The 21,284-nt window shown below is 47.9% G+C and overlaps 1 protein-coding gene across 1 annotated transcript in view; it reads right to left on the bottom strand.

Moving 5' to 3' along the window:
- The window catches only part of kif1aa (kinesin family member 1Aa), a 196,828-nt gene that overhangs the window by 54,649 nt on the left and 120,895 nt on the right, over positions 1 to 21,284 (bottom strand). The window contains exons 32-35 of the mRNA XM_064936187.1: positions 17,731 to 17,839; positions 15,774 to 15,840; positions 13,736 to 13,820; positions 12,946 to 13,051 (exon numbers count right to left, since the gene is read on the bottom strand). Coding sequence (XP_064792259.1) covers positions 12,946 to 13,051; positions 13,736 to 13,820; positions 15,774 to 15,840; positions 17,731 to 17,839 — 367 coding nt within the window. The remainder of the gene's footprint in view (positions 1 to 12,945; positions 13,052 to 13,735; positions 13,821 to 15,773; positions 15,841 to 17,730; positions 17,840 to 21,284) is intronic.

Below are 21,284 nucleotides of genomic sequence, written 5' to 3'. Positions count from 1 at the left end.
GGGGGCCCCTTAGGGGTGTGTGCTTAAATATCAAATAGATCCCCTCCTGCACATCCTGTTCAACCAGCTGCATGTGACCAATCGTAATGCCCATGATCAATTTGGAGAGCAGCTACATGTGACCGATCGTAATGCCCATGATCAATTTGGAGAGCAGCTACATGCGACCGATCGTAATGCCCATGATCAATTTGGAGAGCAGCTACATGCGACCGATCGTAATGCCCATGATCAATTTGGAGAGCAGCTACATGTGACCGATCGTAATGCCCATGATCAATTTGGAGAGCAGCTACATGCGACCGATCGTAAGGCCCATGATCAATTTGGAGAGCAGCTACATGCGACCGATCGTAAGGCCCATGATCAATTTGGAGAGCAGCTACATGCGACCAATCGTAAGGCCCATGATCAATTTGGAGAGCAGCTACATGCGACCGATCGTAAGGCCCATGATCAATTTGGAGAGCAGCGACATGCGACCGATCGTAAGGCCCATGATCAATTTGGAGAGCAGCTACATGCGACCGATCGTAAGGCCCATGATCAATTTGGAGAGCAGCTACATGCGACCGATCGTAAGGCCCATGATCAATTTGGAGATCAGCTACATGCGACCGATCGTAAGGCCCATGATCAATTTGGAGATCAGCTGCACGCGACCGATCGTAAGGCCCATGATCAATTTGGAGAGCAGCTACATGCTACCGATCGTAAGGCCCATGATCAATTTGGAGATCAGCTACATGCGACCGATCGTAAGGCCCATGATCACTTTGGAGAGCAGCTACATGTGACCGATCGTAAGGCCCATGATCAATTTGGAGATCAGCTACATGCGACCGATCGTAAGGCCCATGATCAATTTGGAGATCAGCTGCACGCGACCGATCGTAAGGCCCATGATCAATTTGGAGATCAGCTACATGCGACCGATCGTAAGGCCCATGATCACTTTGGAGAGCAGCTACATGTGACCGATCGTAAGGCCCATGATCAATTTGGAGAGCAGCTACACGCGACCGATCGTAAGGCCCATGATCAATTTGGAGATCAGCTGCACGTGACCGATCGTAAGGCCCATGATCAATTTGGAGAGCAGTGCGACCGATCGTAAGGCCCATGATCAATTTGGAGAGCAGCGACATGCGACCGATCGTAAGGCCCATGATCAATTTGGAGATCAGCTACATGCGACCGATCGTAAGGCCCATGATCAATTTGGAGAGCAGTGCGACCGATCGTAAGGCCCATGATCAATTTGGAGAGCAGCGACATGCGACCGATCGTAAGGCCCATGATCAATTTGGAGAGCAGCGACATGCGACCGATCGTAAGGCCCATGATCAATTTGGAGAGCAGCTACATGCGACCGATCGTAAGGCCCATGATCAATTTGGAGAGCAGCTACATGCGACCGATCGTAAGGCCCATGATCAATTTGGAGATCAGCTACATGCGACCGATCGTAAGGCCCATGATCAATTTGGAGAGCAGCTACATGCGACCGATCGTAAGGCCCATGATCAATTTGGAGAGCAGATACATGCGACCGATCGTAAGGCCCATGATCAATTTGGAGAGCAGCTACATGCTACCGATCGTAAGGCCCATGATCAATTTGGAGATCAGCTACATGCGACCGATCGTAAGGCCCATGATCAATTTGGAGATCAGCTGCACGCGACCGATCGTAAGGCCCATGATCAATTTGGAGATCAGCTACATGCGACCGATCGTAAGGCCCATGATCAATTTGGAGAGCAGCTACATGTGACCGATCGTAAGGCCCATGATCAATTTGGAGAGCAGCTACACGCGACCGATCGTAAGGCCCATGATCAATTTGGAGAGCAGTGACATGCGACCGATCGTAAGGCCCATGATCAATTTGGAGAGCAGCTACATGTGACCGATCGTAAGGCCCATGATCAATTTGGAGAGCAGTGCGACCGATCGTAAGGCCCATTATCAATTTGGAGAGCAGTGACATGCGACCGATCGTAAGGCCCATGATCAATTTGGAGAGCAGTGCGACCGATCGTAAGGCCCATGATCAATTTGGAGAGCAGCGACATGCGACCGATCGTAAGGCGACCGATCGTAAGGCCCATGATCAATTTGGAGAGCAGTGACATGCGACCGATCGTAAGGCCCATGATCAATTTGGAGAGCAGCTACATGTGACCGATCGTAAGGCCCATGATCAATTTGGAGAGCAGTGCGACCGATCGTAAGGCCCATTATCAATTTGGAGAGCAGTGACATGCGACCGATCGTAAGGCCCATGATCAATTTGGAGAGCAGTGCGACCGATCGTAAGGCCCATGATCAATTTGGAGAGCAGCGACATGCGACCGATCGTAAGGCCCATGATCAATTTGGAGAGCAGCTACATGCGACCGATCGTAAGGCCCATGATCAATTTGGAGAGCAGCTACATGCGACCGATCGTAAGGCCCATGATCAATTTGGTTTGACATTTGCTACCCCCTATGGGGCTATTTAGAGACACCTTCAGTAAATTACAAAATGTCAATCGCTCCAAATTTCAATGACTTGAAAACCTCAAACCAACTATACATTTTAGAAATTCATATACAAATATTGAAACCATTTAATGAGACAACTAAAAGATGTGTGACCGACTGGCTCGATTCGGTCTGATGTAGCAAAATTTGAAATAGTGTTTTTTTTTTTTTTACATCGGATAGAAATAGACACTCCGAGCTAGAAAATGTTATATCAGACACTACAGTGAAGGAACAATGGAAAAGTCATTCTGCTTTGAAAGTTGATCAACTTGTAACCTCACTTTGGAGAAAACGGCAAACCTCCTTGGAGAGCTCGTTTGTCTACATCCATTCAGCATCGTTCACACTCCCTTAGGCCTTAGCCACACCCATCTCTTAGGCCTTAGCCACACCCATCTCTTAGGCCTTAGCCACACCCATCTCTTAGGCCTTAGCCACACCCATCTCTTAGGCCTTAGCCACACCCATCTCTTAGGCCTTAGCCACACCCATCTCTTTAAGGATTCACTTGTGATGCCATGTACTAAACAATAAATTCAATCTGGAAAGCCATAGTGTGCTCACAGTGCACTGTGGGCGTTCGTGAACTCAAGGTTGTCAGATTGCCCATTCCTAAAATCAGAGCATTTTGCTCTCAGAGCGCAAACTGGACGATGAGTAGGGTTGATCCGAGCGCTCTGACCTACCAACAGCAGTCAAGCACCCAAGCTAACAGGCAAACATTGGCTAGCTTGCTACTTCCAGACACAAATGATAGAATAACTCACTCTGACCCTTTTACTCGCCCTAGCAGAGCTGGTTAGGCTGTTTTCATGTTATCCAGAGCGTTGGTGACTAACTGTGCTGCTGGCAACAATTTATGTTTATTGACTGCCAAAAAACATTGGATTAAAAAAATACAAAAGTACTTTCAAACGTCTCTCCTGTGAAGTAGTGATGCGCGACATCTGCCAGTTTCCTGAAAGGAGTCTGATATTGTCAATTTACATTGTGTCATTTATTTGACGGTCCCTAACTAGCCACAGAGACAGGGCTATCCAAAGTCAAACCAATTTTGCCACAGTCGCACACCTGCCTGTTGGCTACTACTACGGGTTAGTCCAGAGGCTCGTTCCAGACACAAGACCTGGTTAGACTGTTTCAGATGATCTTGAAGGGTGAGTAACTAACTGTGTACTGTTTAGGCAGAGTGGAAGTACACATGCTTCTCACGTTCGAAACAGACATACGGGAGACACACACATCAAAGCTCACCTCCAAGACCTGAATCTCATTCTAGGTCGCATTTCATAATGGGGAGAATTGAACCCCCCCCCCCCCGATGCTAACAGCTTCTTGCACATCTCTTTCTAAATCCTTGAGTGTTTTCAAAAGAAGTTGTTTGCATTAATTCATACCAAAGTTTAAGATTATGTTTGGCTTCCTTATAATGTCTACAAGTTGCTATTTTGGAAAGATTTGTATGATTTTTATCAATGCTCTAGGTCTTACAGTGGGATGCAAAATGAAACCTGTTCTGTGTCAGTGTATGAACTTGATTATTACTGCCCCCTAGTGGCAATGCAGAGGTTTGTCACTGAAATAAAAGGATCAAAAGAGATCATAGTAAATGGGGGAAAATGACAAACAATTCATGTTTGTTTCACTTCGTCAAATGTCTGGCTTGTAGCTTGTACTGAAAATGTCCTTGTACAGAAGCACCGGCCAGAGAGGAGACAGAAGCACCGGCCAAAGAGGAGACCGAAGCTGAAATACTGTCCCCACAACACATACTGTAGGAAGCAAAGCAAGTCATGCATACAGTCCCCGTACACCATCAGCTTTCGGTCGCATCCCAAGACCCCGAAGTCATAGCCAGCCCCAGTCCCCAGACCCCGAAGTCCCAGCCAGCTCCAGTCCCCAGACCCCAAAGTCCCAGCCAGCCCCAGTCCCAAGACTGCACAGTCCCAGCCAGCCCCAGTCCCCAGACCCCGAAGTCACAGGCAGCCCCAGTCCCAAGACCCCGAAGTCTCAGCCAGCCCCAGTCCCCAGACCGCACAGTCCCAGCCAGCCCCAGTCCCCAGATCGCACAGTCCCAGCCAGCCCCAGTCCCAAGACCGCACAGTCACAGCCAGCCCCAGTCCCCAGACCCCGAAGTCCCAGCCAGCCCCAGTCCCCAGACCGCACAGTCCCAGCCAGCCCCAGTCCCCAGACCCCGAAGTCACAGCCAGCCCCAGACCCCAGACCCCGAAGTCCCAGCCAGCCCCAGTCCCCAGACCCCGAAGTCCCAGTCCCCAGACCCCGAAGTCCCAGCCAGTCCCAGTCCCCAGACCCCGAAGTCCCAGCCAGCCCCAGTCCCCAGACCGCACAGTCCCAGCCAGCCCCAGTCCCCAGACCCCGAAGTCCCAGCCAGCCCCAGTCCCCAGACCGCACAGTCCCAGCCAGTCCCAGTCCCCAGACCACACAGTCCCAGCCAGCCCCAGTCCCCAGACCGCACAGTCCCAGCCAGCCCCAGTCCCCAGACCGCACAGTCCCAGCCAGCCCCAGTCCCCAGACCACACAGTCCCAGCCAGCCCCAGTCCCCAGACCACACAGTCCCAGCCAGCCCCAGTCCCCAGACCGCACAGTCCCAGCCAGCCCCAGTCCCCAGACCACACAGTCCCAGCCAGCCCCAGTCCAAAGACCGCACAGTCCCAGCCAGCCCCAGTCCCCAGACCACACAGTCCCAGCCAGCCCCAGTCCCCAGACCACACAGTCCCAGCCAGCCCCAGTCCCCAGACCACACAGTCCCAGCCAGCCCCAGTCCCCAGACCACACAGTCCCAGCCAGCCCAAGATCCCAGTCCCAGCCAGCCCGTAACCCCAGACCCATCAGTCCCAGCCAGCCCCAGTTTCCAGCCCTCAGCTCCAGCCTCTAGACCCACAACAGCTCAGCAACAAACACACATCTAGGAGAAAGAGAGGGAGAGAGGAGGGGTGCAAAGATGCATCACAGTCCCTCACATCTCCTCAGGAGGAGAGAGATATCAGGGGGAGGGGGGGGGGGTAAGGGGAGGAGGAGTGAGCAGGAGAGCCAAAACCCACAGTGGAAAACCATGGGAATTAGAATGATGGATGAATGGATGACTTGGTGTTTAAAATGGAGTGAGAGTGAAAAGATGAAAATAGATCACTGAATAGTAAATAGTTTTTACTGAATAGTAGAATGGGAGAAGAGGGATTCGATGTAAATCATATACCTAGGCATGTCCGAATCAAGAAACTGTCTGCGAAAAACACAAAACAACATTGTGTTAGTGGAGTGGACTGGAGGGAGAGAAATGTCAGCATCAGCATGTCCTGTCCCTTACTGATGACCTCACAGGCCTGAGCAGAGGCCAGACTAGACCACATATGGTTTCAAATGGCATCTGTTTTCTTTCAAGTGCAAACGCTCAATGTATTTGACAGAAACAAAAACTATTTGAACCCAGATCTGCGTTGGACCACATTCCTCACTCTGCCATGGTGCTGGACTCTCCCCTCCAACCAGATCAACATCCTGGGTCGGAGGTCAAGGAATGCAGAACCATGGTGATACCTGTATATGGAGATGGTATGGCCATTAGGACGAGACAGACCACAGTCTGTCTGGGGCCTCTGTTCCTGCATTGGTCCTTTGAGATGGCAAGCAAACCCAGGTCTGAGGAATGGTATTTGAGTTAGGTGAAAGGTTGCCAGTAACGCAGTTAAACCATAATAGAGGTCGTCACGACAGTTACATTATTCTGTGAAAACAACATTGATGTTTCATGGAGAGTAAACAGTAACACATTACAGTGAAGTGCTACAGTTTACCACAGCATGATGCTATGCAGCTTTACTGAGGTATGGTGACTTACTATGCTGAGTGAGTTAGTTAGGGACGCATGCTGGCGGGTGGATAATGTAGTCTTGACGTGGCGGTAAGTATTCAGACCCCTTGACCCATTCCACATTTTGTTACGTTACAGCCTTATTCTAAAATTGATTTAAAAAAAAAAATTCAATCATCAATCTACACACAATACCCCATAATGACATCACAATACCCCATAATGACATCAAAATAACATCACAATACCCCATAATGACATCACAATACCCCATAGTGACATCACATGGGGGTATTGTGATGTCATTATGGGGTATTGTGATGTCATTATGGGGTATTGTGTGTAGATTGCTGAGGATTTTTTTGACTTAGTCCATGTTAGAATAAGGCTGTAACTTAACAAAATGTGGAAAAAAATCAAGGGGTTTGAATACTTTCCGAAGGCACTATATATTCCATCATTAGAAACTATGCAAGAGGGTGAGGCCAATGAGGATCAAGATCGTCTGTCAGCTACAGAGCCACAAAGAAGCCCTTCATCCACAGGGTCTATGGATCTATGCTACAGGGCCACCAAGAAGCCCTTCATGCACAGGGTCTAGGGATCTATGCTACAGGGCCACCAAGAAGCCCTTCATCCACAGGGTCTAGCGATCTATGTTACAGGGCCACCAAGAAGCCCTTCATCCACAGGGTCTGTGGATCTATGTTACAGGGCCACCAAGAAGCCCTTCATCCACAGGGTCTAGCGATCTATGTTACAGGGCCACCAAGAAGCCCTTCATCCACAGGGTCTAGCGATCTATGTTACAGGGCCACCAAGAAGCCCTTCATCCACAGGGTCTAGCGATCTATGTTACAGGGCCACCAAGAAGCCCTTCATCCACAGGGTCTAGCGATCTATGTTACAGGGCCACCAAGAGAAGAGTGCATGTTCAGTTTGGCTAACAATCCTTTGCAGGTGTTTGCGTGCCACATCATGCAGTTATTATGGCCATAGTGTTGTGTTGGATAGAGATTTCTGACGTGGTGCAGAATAATCCTGGGAGGTTTAGTTAGTAGTGGATCATGGTTAGAGGGGGAGGAGTGAACGGGGTGAGAGGTGAAATGACAGACGGACCTATCACAGCACCAGACTAGCATCAAGGAACGGTAGAGTCGCATAGCCAGTGAGGAAACTGTACTTTAAAAACTGGCTGAAGCATAACAAGTCCTCATACAGCACATACAGCACCTTACAGCACCTTACAGTGCCTTACAGCACCATACAGCACCATACAGCACCTTACAGCACCTTACAGCACCATACAGCACCTTACAGCACCTTACAGCGCCTTACAGCGCCATACAGCGCCATACAGCGCCTTACAGCGCCATACAGCGCCTTACAGCGCCTTACAGCGCCATACAGCGCCTTACAGCGCCATACAGCGCCATACAGCGCCATACAGCGCCTTACAGCGCCATACAGCGCCATACAGCGCCTTACAGCGCCTTACAGCGCCATACAGCACCTTACAGCACCTTACAGCACCATACAGCACCTTACAGCACCTTACAGCACCTTACAGCACCATACAGCACCATACAGCACCTTACAGCACCTTACAGCACCTTACAGCACCATACAGCACCTTACAGCACCTTACAGCACCATACAGCACCATACAGCACCTTACAGCACCATACAGCACCTTACAGCACCTTACAGCACCATACAGCACCTTACAGCACCTTACAGCACCTTACAGCACCTTACAGCACCATACAGCACCATACAGCACCTTACAGCACCTTACAGCACCTTACAGCACCATACAGCACCTTACAGCACCATACAGCACCTTACAGCACCTTACAGCACCATACAGCACCATACAGCACCTTACAGCACCATACAGCACCATACAGCACCATACAGCACCTTACAGCACCATACAGCACCATACAGCACCTTACAGCACCTTACAGCACCATACAGCACCATACAGCACCTTACAGCACCATACAGCACCTTACAGCACCATACAGCACCATACAGCACCATACAGCACCTTACAGCACCTTACAGCACCATACAGCACCTTACAGCACCATACAGCACCATACAGCACCATACAGCACCTTACAGCACCTTACAGCACCATACAGCACCATACAGCACCATACAGCACCTTACAGCACCATACAGCACCTTACAGCACCTTACAGCACCTTACAGCACCTTACAGCACCATACAGCACCATACAGCACCTTACAGCACCTTACAGCACAACTACCACAAAGATAACGGCTTAACGTTTGATCATAATCCATCTGAAATCATTTGTACTTTAAGTCACAATCTTTGCTTTCTACAAGTGATCTTGTGACCTGCTTCGATGATGTACAAAACCACATGTCGTATTGCCAAGCATCAGCTGCTTCAGTGGAACAGGTGAGGGGATTGAGGGGTGGGGAGGGGGGAGGGAGGGAAGAAATCCTCTTTGCCTGAAATCTGTTAGTCAGTTAAGCTGTGCATCTTGGCGGCGTGAACTTCAAGCATCCTTGCTAAGTCTGCTATGCATTAGCCATGGAGCACTGTGCATTCAACCAATACTGGAGCACTGTGCATTAGCCATGGAGCACTGTGCATTCAACCAATACTGGAGCACTGTGCATTAGCCATGGAGCACTGTGCATTCAACTAATACTGGAGCACTGTGCATTAGCCATGGAGCACTGTGCATTCAACCAATACTGGAGCACTGTGCATTCAACCAATACTGGAGCACTGTGCATTCAACCAATACTGGAGCACTGTGCATTAGCCATGGAGCATTGTGCATTCAACCACTACTGGAGCACTGTGCATTAGCCATGGAGCACTGTGCATTCAACCAATACTGGAGCACTGTGCATTAGCCATGGAGCACTGTGCATTCAACCAATACTGGAGCACTGTGCATTAGCCATGGAGCACTGTGCATTCAACCAATACTGGAACACTGTGCATTCAACAAATACTGGAGCACTGTGCATTCAACCAATACTGGAGCACTGTGCATTCAACCAATACTGGAGCACTGTGCATTAGCCATGGAGCACTGTGCATTCAACCACTACTGGAGCACTGTGCATTAGCCATGGAGCACTGTGCATTCAACCAATACTGGAGCACTGTGCATTCAACCAATACTGGAGCACTGTGCATTAGCCATGGAGCACTGTGCATTCAACCACTACTGGAGCACTGTGCATTAGCCATGGAGCACTGTGCATTAGCCATGGAGCACTGTGCATTCAACCAATACTGGAGCACTGTGCATTAGCCATGGAGCACTGTGCATTCAACCAATACTGGAGCACTGTGCATTAGCCATGGAGCACTGTGCATTCAACCAATACTGGAGCACTGTGCATTCAACCAATACAAGAGCATCTTCACTCAACCAATACAAGAGCATCTTCACTCAACCAATACAAGAGCATCTTCACTCAACCAATACTGGAGCATCTTCAGTCATCCAATACTGGAGCATCTTCAGTCATCCAATACTGGAGCATCTTCAGTCAACCAATACTGGAGCATCTTCAGTCAACCAATACTGGAGCATCTTCATCCAACCAATACAAGAGCATCTTCAGTCAACCAATACAAGAGCATCTTCTTTGTGTCGAAACGTCTACAAGCTTTTTTTATAAATGTTGTTCAGTCATACAGTATATAAAGCGAGAGCAGACTGTAAACTCCATAGGCACAGAGACCCAGTGTGTATATACTGTATGTCCTGCAGTTCTTTAGGCTGAAATACAGCACCATTACTAGTGATGTAGTGAACTGCCGTGCCTTAAAGGGGTTGTGTTCAGTGGTTATATATTGTAGTGAACTGCCGTGCCTTAAAGGGGTTGTGTTCAGTAGTTATATATTGTAGTGAACTGCCGTTCCATAAAGGGGTTGTGTTCAGTAGTTATATATTGTAGTGAACTGCCGTGCCTTAAAGGGGTTGTGTTCAGTAGTTATATATTGCCGTGCCTTAAAGGGGTTGTGTTCAGTGGTTATATATTGTAGTGAACTGCCGTGCCTTAAAGGGGTTGTGTTCAGTAGTTATATATTGTAGTGAACTGCCGTGCCTTAAAGGGGTTGTGTTCAGTAGTTATATATTGTAGTGAACTGCCGTGCCTTAAAGGGGTTGTGTTCAGTAGTTATATATTGCCGTGCCTTAAAGGGGTTGTGTTCAGTGGTTATATATTGTAGTGAACTGCCGTGCCTTAAAGGGGTTGTGTTCAGTAGTTATATATTGTAGTGAACTGCCGTGCCTTAAAGGGGTTGTGTTCAGTAGTTATATATTGTAGTGAACTGCCGTGCCTTAAAGGGGTTGTGTTCAGTAGTTATATATTGTAGTGAACTGCCGTGCCTTAAAGGGGTTGTGTTCAGTAGTTATATATTGTAGTGAACTGCCGTGCCTTAAAGGGGTTGTGTTCAGTAGTTATATATTGCCGTGCCTTAAAGGGGTTGTGTTCAGTGGTTATATATTGTAGTGAACTGCCGTGCCTTAAAGGGGTTGTGTTCAGTAGTTATATATTGCCGTGCCTTAAAGGGGTTGTGTTCAGTGGTTATATATTGTAGTGAACTGCCGTGCCTTAAAGGGGTTGTGTTCAGTAGTTATATATTGCCGTTCCTTAAAGGGGTTGTGTTCAGTAGTTATATATTGTAGTGAACTGCCGTGCCTTAAAGGGGTTGTGTTCAGTAGTTATATATTGTAGTGAACTGCCGTTCCTTAAAGGGGTTGTGTTCAGTGGTTATATATTGTAGTGAACTGCCGTGCCTTAAAGGGGTTGTGTTCAGTAGTTATATATTGTAGTGAACTGCCGTGCCTTAAAGGGGTTGTGTTCAGTAGTTATATATTGTAGTGAACTGCCGTGCCTTAAAGGGGTTGTGTTCAGTAGTTATATATTGTAGTGAACTGCCGTTCCTTAAAGGGGTTGTGTTCAGTAGTTATATATTGTAGTGAACTGCCGTGCCTTAAAGGGGTTGTGTTCAGTAGTTATATATTGTAGTGAACTGCCGTTCCTTAAAGGGGTTGTGTTCAGTAGTTATATATTGTAGTGAACTGCCGTGCCTTAAAGGGGTTGTGTTCAGTAGTTATATATTGTAGTGAACTGCCGTGCCTTAAAGGGGTTGTGTTCAGTAGTTATATATTGTAGTGAACTGCTGTGCCTTAAAGGGGTTGTGTTCAGTAGTTAAATATTGTAGTGAACTGCCGTGCCTTAAAGGGGTTGTGTTCAGTGGTTATATATTGTAGTGAACTGCCGTGCCTTAAAGGGGTTGTGTTCAGTGGTTATATATTGTAGTGAACTGCCGTGCCTTAAAGGGGTTGTGTTCAGTGGTTAAATATTGTAGTGAACTGCCGTGCCTTAAAGGGGTTGTGTTCAGTAGTTATATATTGCCGTGCCTTAAAGCGGTTGTGTTCAGTGGTTATATATTGTAGTGAACTACTGTGCCTTAAAGGGGTTGTGTTCAGTAGTTATATATTGTAGTTCAGTGGTTTGGTATCCCAGGGGAGGTTGTGCTCCTTGTCTGTGATGGGAGGTGGCTTGCTGTGCTGTTTAGAAAGAGGTATGTATGTCCCTCATCCACTGTGTGCTGGTAGAGAGAGACACAGAGATTGGCTGAACCCACTGTGTGCTGGTAGAGAGAGACACAGAGATTGGCTGAACCCACTGTGTGCTGGTAGAGAGAGACACAGAGATTGGCTGAACCCACTGTGTGTTGGTAGAGAGAGACACAGAGATTGGCTGAACCCACTGTGTGTTGGTAGAGAGAGACACAGAGATTGGCTGAACCCACTGTGTGTTGGTAGAGAGAGACACAGAGATTGGCTGAACCCACTGTGTGCTGGTAGAGAGAGACACAGAGATTGGCTGAACCCACTGTGTGTTGGTAGAGAGAGACCCAGAGATTGGCTGAACCCACTGTGTGTTGGTAGAGAGAGACACAGAGATTGGCTGAACCCACTGTGTGTTGGTAGAGAGAGACACAGAGATTGGCTGAACCCACCATGTGCTGGTAGAGAGAGACACAGAGATTGGCTGAACCCATTGTGTGCTGGTAGAGAGAGACCCAGAGATTGGCTGAACCCACTGTGTGTTGGTAGAGAGAGACACAGAGATTGGCTGAACCCAAGGTGCGCGTGTCTCTAGAGCACCCCAGAGCTTACGAAACGCGGTGCTAGCATCGCCATAGTGATCGTGATCGTGCATATTTTGAATTCCTAGTGACATCTTAGAATTTTAAAGGCAGGAGAAACACATTGCAAAAGGAGCATTGGTTATTATGATGTAATGATGTAATGATGTAATCTTTAAATGTTCAGGACCGTAAAGGAACTTTGAACTTTGATGTAAACAAAGTAAAAAATATTTATGCATCAGCAAAATATAACTGAATGTTCTATGTAACTTATATTCTCTAAAACGTATATTGTCAAACCACCCCCCCCCCCCAAAACAAATCCTAGAATCGTGGAATAAGTCTGCTATTGGAACATGAGCCGTGGGTGATTGGGTCCCTTTTGACGGGTAGAATATGGGACATACCTGTCGTCTTGCATGGGTCTGACATACCCAGCTGACAGGATGTTGAGAGAGAGGATGTTGGGGTCTATGATGGTATCGTCCCCCTCGGGAGAGTTACTTATACGCCCTGGGGAGTCGAGGAAGAGGAGTAGGAGGAAAGGGGAAAAAGAGGAGGAGGAAGAGGGGGACAAGAAGGAGGAGGTAGAGGAAGATGAGGAGGAAGAAGAGGGGAAGGAGGAAGATGAAGAAGATGAAGAAGATGAGGAGGAGGATGAGAAGGAGGAAGATGAGGAGGAGGAGGAAAAACAGAAGGAGGAGGAAGAACAGAAGGAGGAAGAAGATGAGGTGGAGGATGAGGAGGAAGAAGAAGAGGAGGAGGATGAAGAAGAGGATGAAGATGAGGAAGAGGGGTAGGAGGAGGAGGAAGAAGAAGAAGAGGATGGGGAGGAGGAGGAGGAAGAGGAAGAACAGGAGGAGGAAGAGAAGGAGGAGGAGGAAGAAGATGAGGATGAGGATGAAGATGAGGAGGAGGAGGAGGAGGAGGAAGAAGATGAGGATGAGGATGAAGATGAGGAGGAGGAGGAGGAGGAGGAAGAAGAAGAAGAGGAGGAGGGGGATAAAGAAAAGGATGAAGATGATGAAGAGGAGGAGAACTTACATACTGTAAATGTTGGTGTTAAATACATATTCAACACACACACACAACCACACACAGAGAGAAAGACACTCACAAAGACAGCACACACTCAGGCACATGCACACACACAACAAACAAACACACACCGTCCACTTCAATGTGAGCCTGACTCACCCACAACCAGCTCCTGGACATCTTTCCACACGATGTCTTCACCTGTCTCATGAACGATTGTCACAGTTATTCTCCTCTGAATACCCTGGGGTGGGGGGTGGGGGGCATTGAAGAGAAGAAAGGGAGAGAGGTAGATTGAATAAGAGAGAGATAGAATAGTGAATGTACCATTAGCGATAACGGAGACACCAGAACACCAGAACAGGGAGATAACGTCCAGAGAGATAGCGTCCAGAGAGATAACGTCCAGAGAGATCACGTCCATAGAGATAACGTCCAGAGAGATAGCGTCCAGAGAGATAGCGTCCAGAGAGATAGCGTCCAGAGAGATAACGTCCAGAGAGATAACGACGTAACAGGAACACGGGACGAACACCAAGAATCAAAGCAACCAAATAGAGGCTGGAACTGGACTGCACTGCACTGGACTGGACTGAACTAGACTGAATTGGACTGAACTAGACTGAACTGGACTGAACTAGACTGAACTGGACTAGACTGAACTGGACTAGACTGAACTAGACTGAACTGAACTGGACCGGACTGAACTAGACTGAACTGGACTAGACTGAACCAGACTGAACTGGACTGAACTGGACTGGACTAGACTGGACTGATCTGGACTGAACTGGACTAGACTGGACTGGAATAGACTGAACTGAACTGGACTGGACTAGACTAGACTGGACTGGACTGGACTGGACTGGACTAGACTGGACGCTACTGAACTGGACTAGACTGAACTAGACTGAACTGGACTAGACTGGACTAGACTAGACTGAACTGGACTAGACTGGACTAGAATAGACTGAACTGGATTAGACTGAACTGGACTAGACTGGACTCTACTGAACTGGACTAGACTGGACTCTACTGAACTGGACTAGACTGGACTAGACTGAACTGGACTGACAGAGCTTTACTATCCACCCTCTGGGAGCTTCTGGTTATTAGGAAGATAGAGAACGTATTTTATACACACTGAGTGTACAAATCATTAGGAACACTTTCCTGATGTTCATTTGCACCCCCATCCTTTTGCCCTCACAACAAGTTCAATTTGTTAGGGCATGGACTCTACAAGTTGTCGAAAGCGTTCCACAGGGATGCTGGTCCATGTTGACTCCCACAGTTGTGTCAAGATGGCTGGATGTCCTTTGGGTGGTGGACCATTCTTGATACACTCAGGAAAACTGTTGAGCGTTAAAATAAACCCAGCAGCGTTGCAGTTCTTGACACACTCAAACCGGTGCGCCTGGCACTTTCTAGCATACCCATGTTCACTTCAGTCTTTTGTCTTGACTATTCACCCGCTGAATGGCACACATACACAATCCATGTTTCAATTGTCTCAATTAATAATACTTCTTTACCCTGTCTCCCATATTATTCTATATTCTCCCATATTATTCTATATTCTTCTATATTATTCTATATTCTCCCATATTATTCTATATTCTCCCATATTATTCTATATTCTATCTTATTCTATATTCTCCCATATTATTCTATATTATTCTATATTCTTCTATATTCTTCCATAGTATTCTATATTATTCTATATTCTTCTATATTCTTCCATAGTATTCTATATTATTCTATATTCTTCTATATTCTTCCATAGTATTCTATATTATTCTATATTCTTCCATATTATTCTATATTCTTCCATAGTATTCTATATTATTCTATATTCTTCCATATTATTCTATATTCTTCTATATTCTTCCATAGTATTCTATATTCTTCCATATTATTCTATATTCTTCCATATTATTCTATATTCTTCTATATTCTTCCATAGTATTCTATATTATTCTATATTCTTCCATATTATTCTATATTCTTCCATAGTATTCTATATTCTTCCATAGTATTCTATATTATTCTATATTATTCCATATGATTCTATATGATTCTATATGATTCCATATTATTCTATATTCTTCTATATGAGACTATATGATTCTATATCATTATATCCACCTGCAAATCAGATGAAATCATAACTGTCATTCCACTCCCTAAAATGACTCACCTGGTGCAGCATGAACGTCCCATGGCAAGGCATGCCTCCTCTATGGTCCACTCCTGCTGGGACGTAGCTGTAGGGCAGGAACAAACCTCTCATTAATTTCACATCGGCCATTAAGTTCTGAATGACATTAAAGCTGTTGCTGATGTTGTTGTTCTCGTAACTCTGGTTCTTGCATCGACAATCCACTGTGTTAATATACATTAAATCAATATGTTTGTAGTACATAACAGGGTTGCCATTTCACCCACCAGTCTCTGAGTCGCTGAGTCTCTGAGTCTCTGAGTCGCTGAGTCTCTGAGTGGCTGAGTCTCTGAGTCTCTGAGTGGCTGAGTCTCTGAGTCTCTGAGTGGCTGAGTCTCTGAGTCTCTGAGTCTCTGAGTCGCTGAGTCTCTGAGTCTCTGAGTGGCTGAGTCTCTGAGTCTCTGAGTGGCTGAGTCTCTGAGTCTCTGAGTCTCTGAGTCTCTGAGTGGCTGAGTCTCTGAGGCGCTGAGTCTGAGTCGCTAAGTCTCTGAGTGGCTGAGTCTAAGTCGCTGAGTCACTGAGTCTCTGAGTGGCTGAGTCTCTGAGTGGCTGAGTCTCTGAGGCGCTGAGTCTGAGTCGCTAAGTCTCTGAGTGGCTGAGTCTCTGAGGCGCTGAGTCTGAGTCGCTAAGTCTCTGAGTGGCTGAGTCTAAGTCGCTGAGTCGCTGAGTCTCTGAGTGGCTGAGTCTCTGAGTCGCTGAGTCTCTGAGTCTCTGAGTGGCTGAGTCTCTGAGTCTCTGAGTGGCTGAGTCTCTGAGTCTCTGAGTGGCTGAGTCTCTGAGTCTCTGAGTCTCTGAGTCGCTGAGTCTCTGAGTCTCTGAGTGGCTGAGTCTCTGAGTCTCTGAGTGGCTGAGTCTCTGAGTCTCTGAGTCTCTGAGTCTCTGAGTGGCTGAGTCTCTGAGGCGCTAAGTCTCTGAGTGGCTGAGTCTAAGTCGCTGAGTCACTGAGTCTCTGAGTGGCTGAGTCTCTGAGTGGCTGAGTCTCTGAGGCGCTGAGTCTGAGTCGCTAAGTCTCTGAGTGGCTGAGTCTCTGAGGCGCTGAGTCTGAGTCGCTAAGTCTCTGAGTGGCTGAGTCTAAGTCGCTGAGTCGCTGAGTCTCTGAGTGGCTGAGTCTCTGAGTGGCTGAGTCTCTGAGTGGCTGAGTCTCTGAGGCACTGAGTCTGAGTCGCTAAGTCTCTGAGTGGCTGAGTCTCTGAGTCTCTGAGTCGCTGTGTCTCTGAGTCTCTGAGTGGCTGAGTCTCTGAGTCTCTGAGTGGCTGAGTCTCTGAGTCTCTGAGTGGCTGAGTCTCTGAGTGGCTGAGTCTCTGAGTCTCTGAGTGGCTGAGTCTCTGAGTGGCTGAGTCTCTGAGTCTCTGAGGCGCTGAGTCTGAGTCGCTAAGTCTCTGAGTGGCTGAGTCTAAGTCGCTGAGTCGCTGAGTCTCTGAGTGGCTGAGTCTCTGAGTGGCTGACTCTCTGAGGCGCTGAGTCTGAGTCGCTAAGTCTCTGAGTGGCTGAGTCTCTGAGGCGCTGAGTCTGAGTCGTTAAGTCTCTGAGTGGCTGAGTCTCTGAGTGGCTGAGTCTCTGAGGCGCTAAGTCTCTGAGTGGCTGAGTCTAAGTCGCTGAGTCTCTGAGTCGCAGAGTCGCCGAGTCTCTGAGTCTCTGAGTTGCTGAGTCTCTGAGTCTCTGAGTCGCTGAGTCTGAGTCGCTGAGTCTCTGTGTGGCTGAGTCTAAGTCTCTGAGTCACTGAGTCTCTGCATGTGCAGTGCAGTGGAACCCTTTTCGGGTCTATTTATTTTCTAGTGAACCAACCACCAAGGATGTGAACCGGCCAACAGATCAGGCCAGTCGACAATGGTAGATTATCATTCATAGAACTTGGTTTACAAAAGTTCGTGGTGAGTTGGTTTGCTGTAAAGTACAGTGTAATCCCGTGGTGGTGTTCGTGGTGACTGATACTCACTCTCCACTGGCCTCCAGCTCACAGATCTCAAAGAACACCATGAGGTCATACTTGCAGTGACAGGGCCCGGCTGTAGGGCGCAGCAGGGCAGTCAGCTTGGTGGCAGGTACTAAAGGGAGGAGGTGAAGGGAGACAAGGTTACCGCCAAGGACACTCACTCTCACCGTAGCAGGGAACACGGAGAACTGTGAGGAGAGAAGGGCTGAAACAGAGGGGTGATCAGAGAGATGTATAGAGAGAGAAAGGAACCATACAGTACAGTCCAGTGGAAACGGAATGAGATCACTCAGTCAGGAGGGCCACAAAACCCAGGAAGCAAACAATCATCCCGTAACGTTAGAGGAGATTGCCTCTGGAGATGGAAATTAGTATTGTAGATAAATCAGGTGCAAATTTGTTGTGCTTGATCCCTGACAAATAAACGAATAAAACAATTTAACTATTTATTTGCATCTATATACAATATTACCCAAGTACAAGAAACATTTTATTACAATGTATATCCCAGGTCCTGAGAAACGTGAACGTAATCGTCACATCAGAGGCAGGTTTTATTATCAAACAGGTCATGTCTGACCCCACATCAATGACTCTGAAGACTGTCTGTTACCCAATTCTATCAAGGACTCTGAAGACACTAAACCACTTCTATCAATGACTCTGAAGACTGTAAACCACTTCTATCAATGACTCTGAAGACACTAAACCACTTCTATCAATGACTCTGAAGACTGTCTGTTACCCAATTCTATCAAGGACTCTGAAGACTGTAAACCACTTCTACCAATGACTCTGAAGACACTAAACCACTTCTATCAATGACTCTGAAGACTGTAAACCACTTCTACCAATGACTCTGAAGACACTAAACCACTTCTATCAATGACTCTGAAGACACTAAACCACTTCTATCAATGACTCTGAAGACACTAAACCACTTCTATCAATGACTCTGAAGACACTAAACCACTTCTATCAATGACTCTGAAGCTTGTCTGTTACCCAATTCTACCAATGACTCTAATTCATAAAGAGTTATTTATGGAAGCTACTAATGTTAAGAGCACCATAAATCCAGTTGAGGAAGAAATCACTGGAGGAATTGTAGGGGAAGTCAACCAGACAGGAGGAACTGTAGGGGAAGTCAACCAGACAGGAGACAGGAGGGACTGTAGGGGAAGTCAACCAGACAGGAGGAACTGTAGGGGAAGTCAACCAGACAGGAGGAACCGTAGGGGAAGTCAACCAGACAGGAGGAACCGTAGGGGAAGTCAACCAGACAGGAGGAACTGTGGTGGAAGTCAACCAGACAGTAGACAGGAGGAACTGTAGGGGAAGTCAACCAGACAGGAGGAACTGTGGTGGAAGTCAACCAGACAGTAGACAGGAGGGACTGTAGGGGAAGTCAACCAGACAGTAGACAGGAGGGACTGTAGGGGAAGTCAACCAGACAGGAGGAACTCTAGGGGAAGTCAACCAGACAGGAGGAACTGTAGGGGAAGTCAAGCAGACAGGAGGAACTGTGGTGGAAGTCAACCAGACAGTAGACAGGAGGGACTGTAGGGGAAGTCAACCAGACAGGAGGAACTGTAGGGGAAGTCAACCAGACAGGAGGAACTGTGGTGGAAGTCAACCAGACAGTAGACAGGAGGGACTGTAGGGGAAGTCAACCAGACAGGAGAAACTGTAGGGGAAGTCAACCAGACAGTAGACAGGAGGAACTGTAGGGGAAGTCAACCAGACAGGAGGAACTGTAGGGGAAGTCAACCAGACAGGAGGAACTGTAGGGGAAGTCAACCAGACAGGAGGAACTGTAGGGGAAGTCAACCAGACAGGAGGAACTGTAGGGGAAGTCAACCAGACAGTAGACAGGAGGGACTGTAGGGGAAGTCAACCAGACAGGAGGAACTGTAGGGGAAGTCAACCAGACAGGAGGAACTGTAGGGGAAGTCAACCAGACAGGAGGAACTGTAGGGGAAGTCAACCAGACAGGAGGGATTGTAGGGGAAGTCAACCAGACAGGAGGAACTGTAGGGGAAGTCAACCAGACAGGAGGAACTGTAGGGGAAGTCAACCAGACAGGAGGAACTGTAGGGGAAGTCAACCAGACAGGAGGAACTGTAGGGGAAGTCAACCAGACAGGAGGAACTGTAGGGGAAGTCAACCAGACAGGAGGGACTGTAGGGGAAGTCAACCAGACAGTAGACAGGAGGAACTGTAGGGGAAGTCAACCAGACAGTAGACAGGAGGGACTGTAGGGGAAGTCAACCAGACAGGAGAAACTGTAGGGGAAGTCAACCAGACAGGAGAAACTGTAGGGGAAGTCAACCAGACAGGAGGAACTGTAGGGGAAGTCAACCAGACAGGAGGAACTGTAGGGGAAGTCAACCAGACAGGAGGGACTGTAGGGGAAGTCAACCAGACAGGAGGAACTGCAGGGGAAGTCAACCAGACAGGAGGAACTGTAGGGGAAGTCAACCAGACAGGAGGAACTGTAGGGGAAGTCAACCAGACAGGAGGAACTGTAGGGGAAGTCAACCAGACAGGAGGGACTGTAGGGGAAGTCAACCAGACAGGAGGAACTGTAGGGGAAGTCAACCAGACAGGAGGGACTGTAGGGGAAGTCAACCAGACAGTAGACAGGAGGAACTGTAGGGGAAGTCAACCAGACAGGAGGAACTGTAGGGGAAGTCAACCAGACAGGAGGAACTGTAGGGGAAGTCAACCAGACAGGAGGAACTGTGGTGGAAGTCAACCAGACAGTAGACAGGAGGGACTGTAGGGGAAGTCAACCAGACAGGAGAAACTGTAGGGGAAGTCAACCAGACAGGAGGAACTGTAGGGGAAGTCAACCAGACAGGAGGAACTGTAGGGGAAGTCAACCAGACAGGAGGAACTGTAGGGGAAGTCAACCAGACAGGAGGAACTGTAGGGGAAGTCAACCAGACAGGAGGAACTGTAGGGGAAGTCAACCAGACAGGAGGAACTGTAGGGGAAGTCAACCAGACAGGAGGAACTGTAGGGGAAGTCAACCAGACAGGAGGGATTGTAGGGGAAGTCAACCAGACAGGAGGAACTGTAGGGGAAGTCAACCAGACAGGAGGGACTGTGGTGGAAGTCAACCAGACAGTAGACAGGAGGAACTGTAGGGGAAGTCAACCAGACAGTAGACAGGAGGAACTGTAGGGGAAGTCAACCAGACAGGAGGGACTGTAGGGGAAGTCAACCAGACAGGAGGGACTGTAGGGGAAGTCAACCAAACAGGAGGAACTGTAGGGGAAGTCAACCAGACAGGAGGAACTGTAGGGGAAGTCAACCAGACAGGAGGAACTGTAGGGGAAGTCAACCAGACAGTAGACAGGAGGGACTGTAGGGGAAGTCAACCAGACAGGAGGAACTGTAGGGGAAGTCAACCAGACAGGAGGAACTGTAGGGGAAGTCAACCAGACAGGATGAACTGTAGGGGAAGTCAACCAGACAGGAGGGATTGTAGGGGAAGTCAACCAGACAGGAGGAACTGTAGGGGAAGTCAACCAGACAGGAGGAACTGTAGG

Source organism: Oncorhynchus masou, chromosome 24, assembly GCF_036934945.1.
Source record: "Oncorhynchus masou masou isolate Uvic2021 chromosome 24, UVic_Omas_1.1, whole genome shotgun sequence".
Classification (NCBI taxonomy): domain Eukaryota; kingdom Metazoa; phylum Chordata; class Actinopteri; order Salmoniformes; family Salmonidae; genus Oncorhynchus; species Oncorhynchus masou.
The sequence above is the reverse complement of the archived record's forward strand: the minus strand, read 5'-3'. Positions and strand labels throughout refer to the sequence as shown.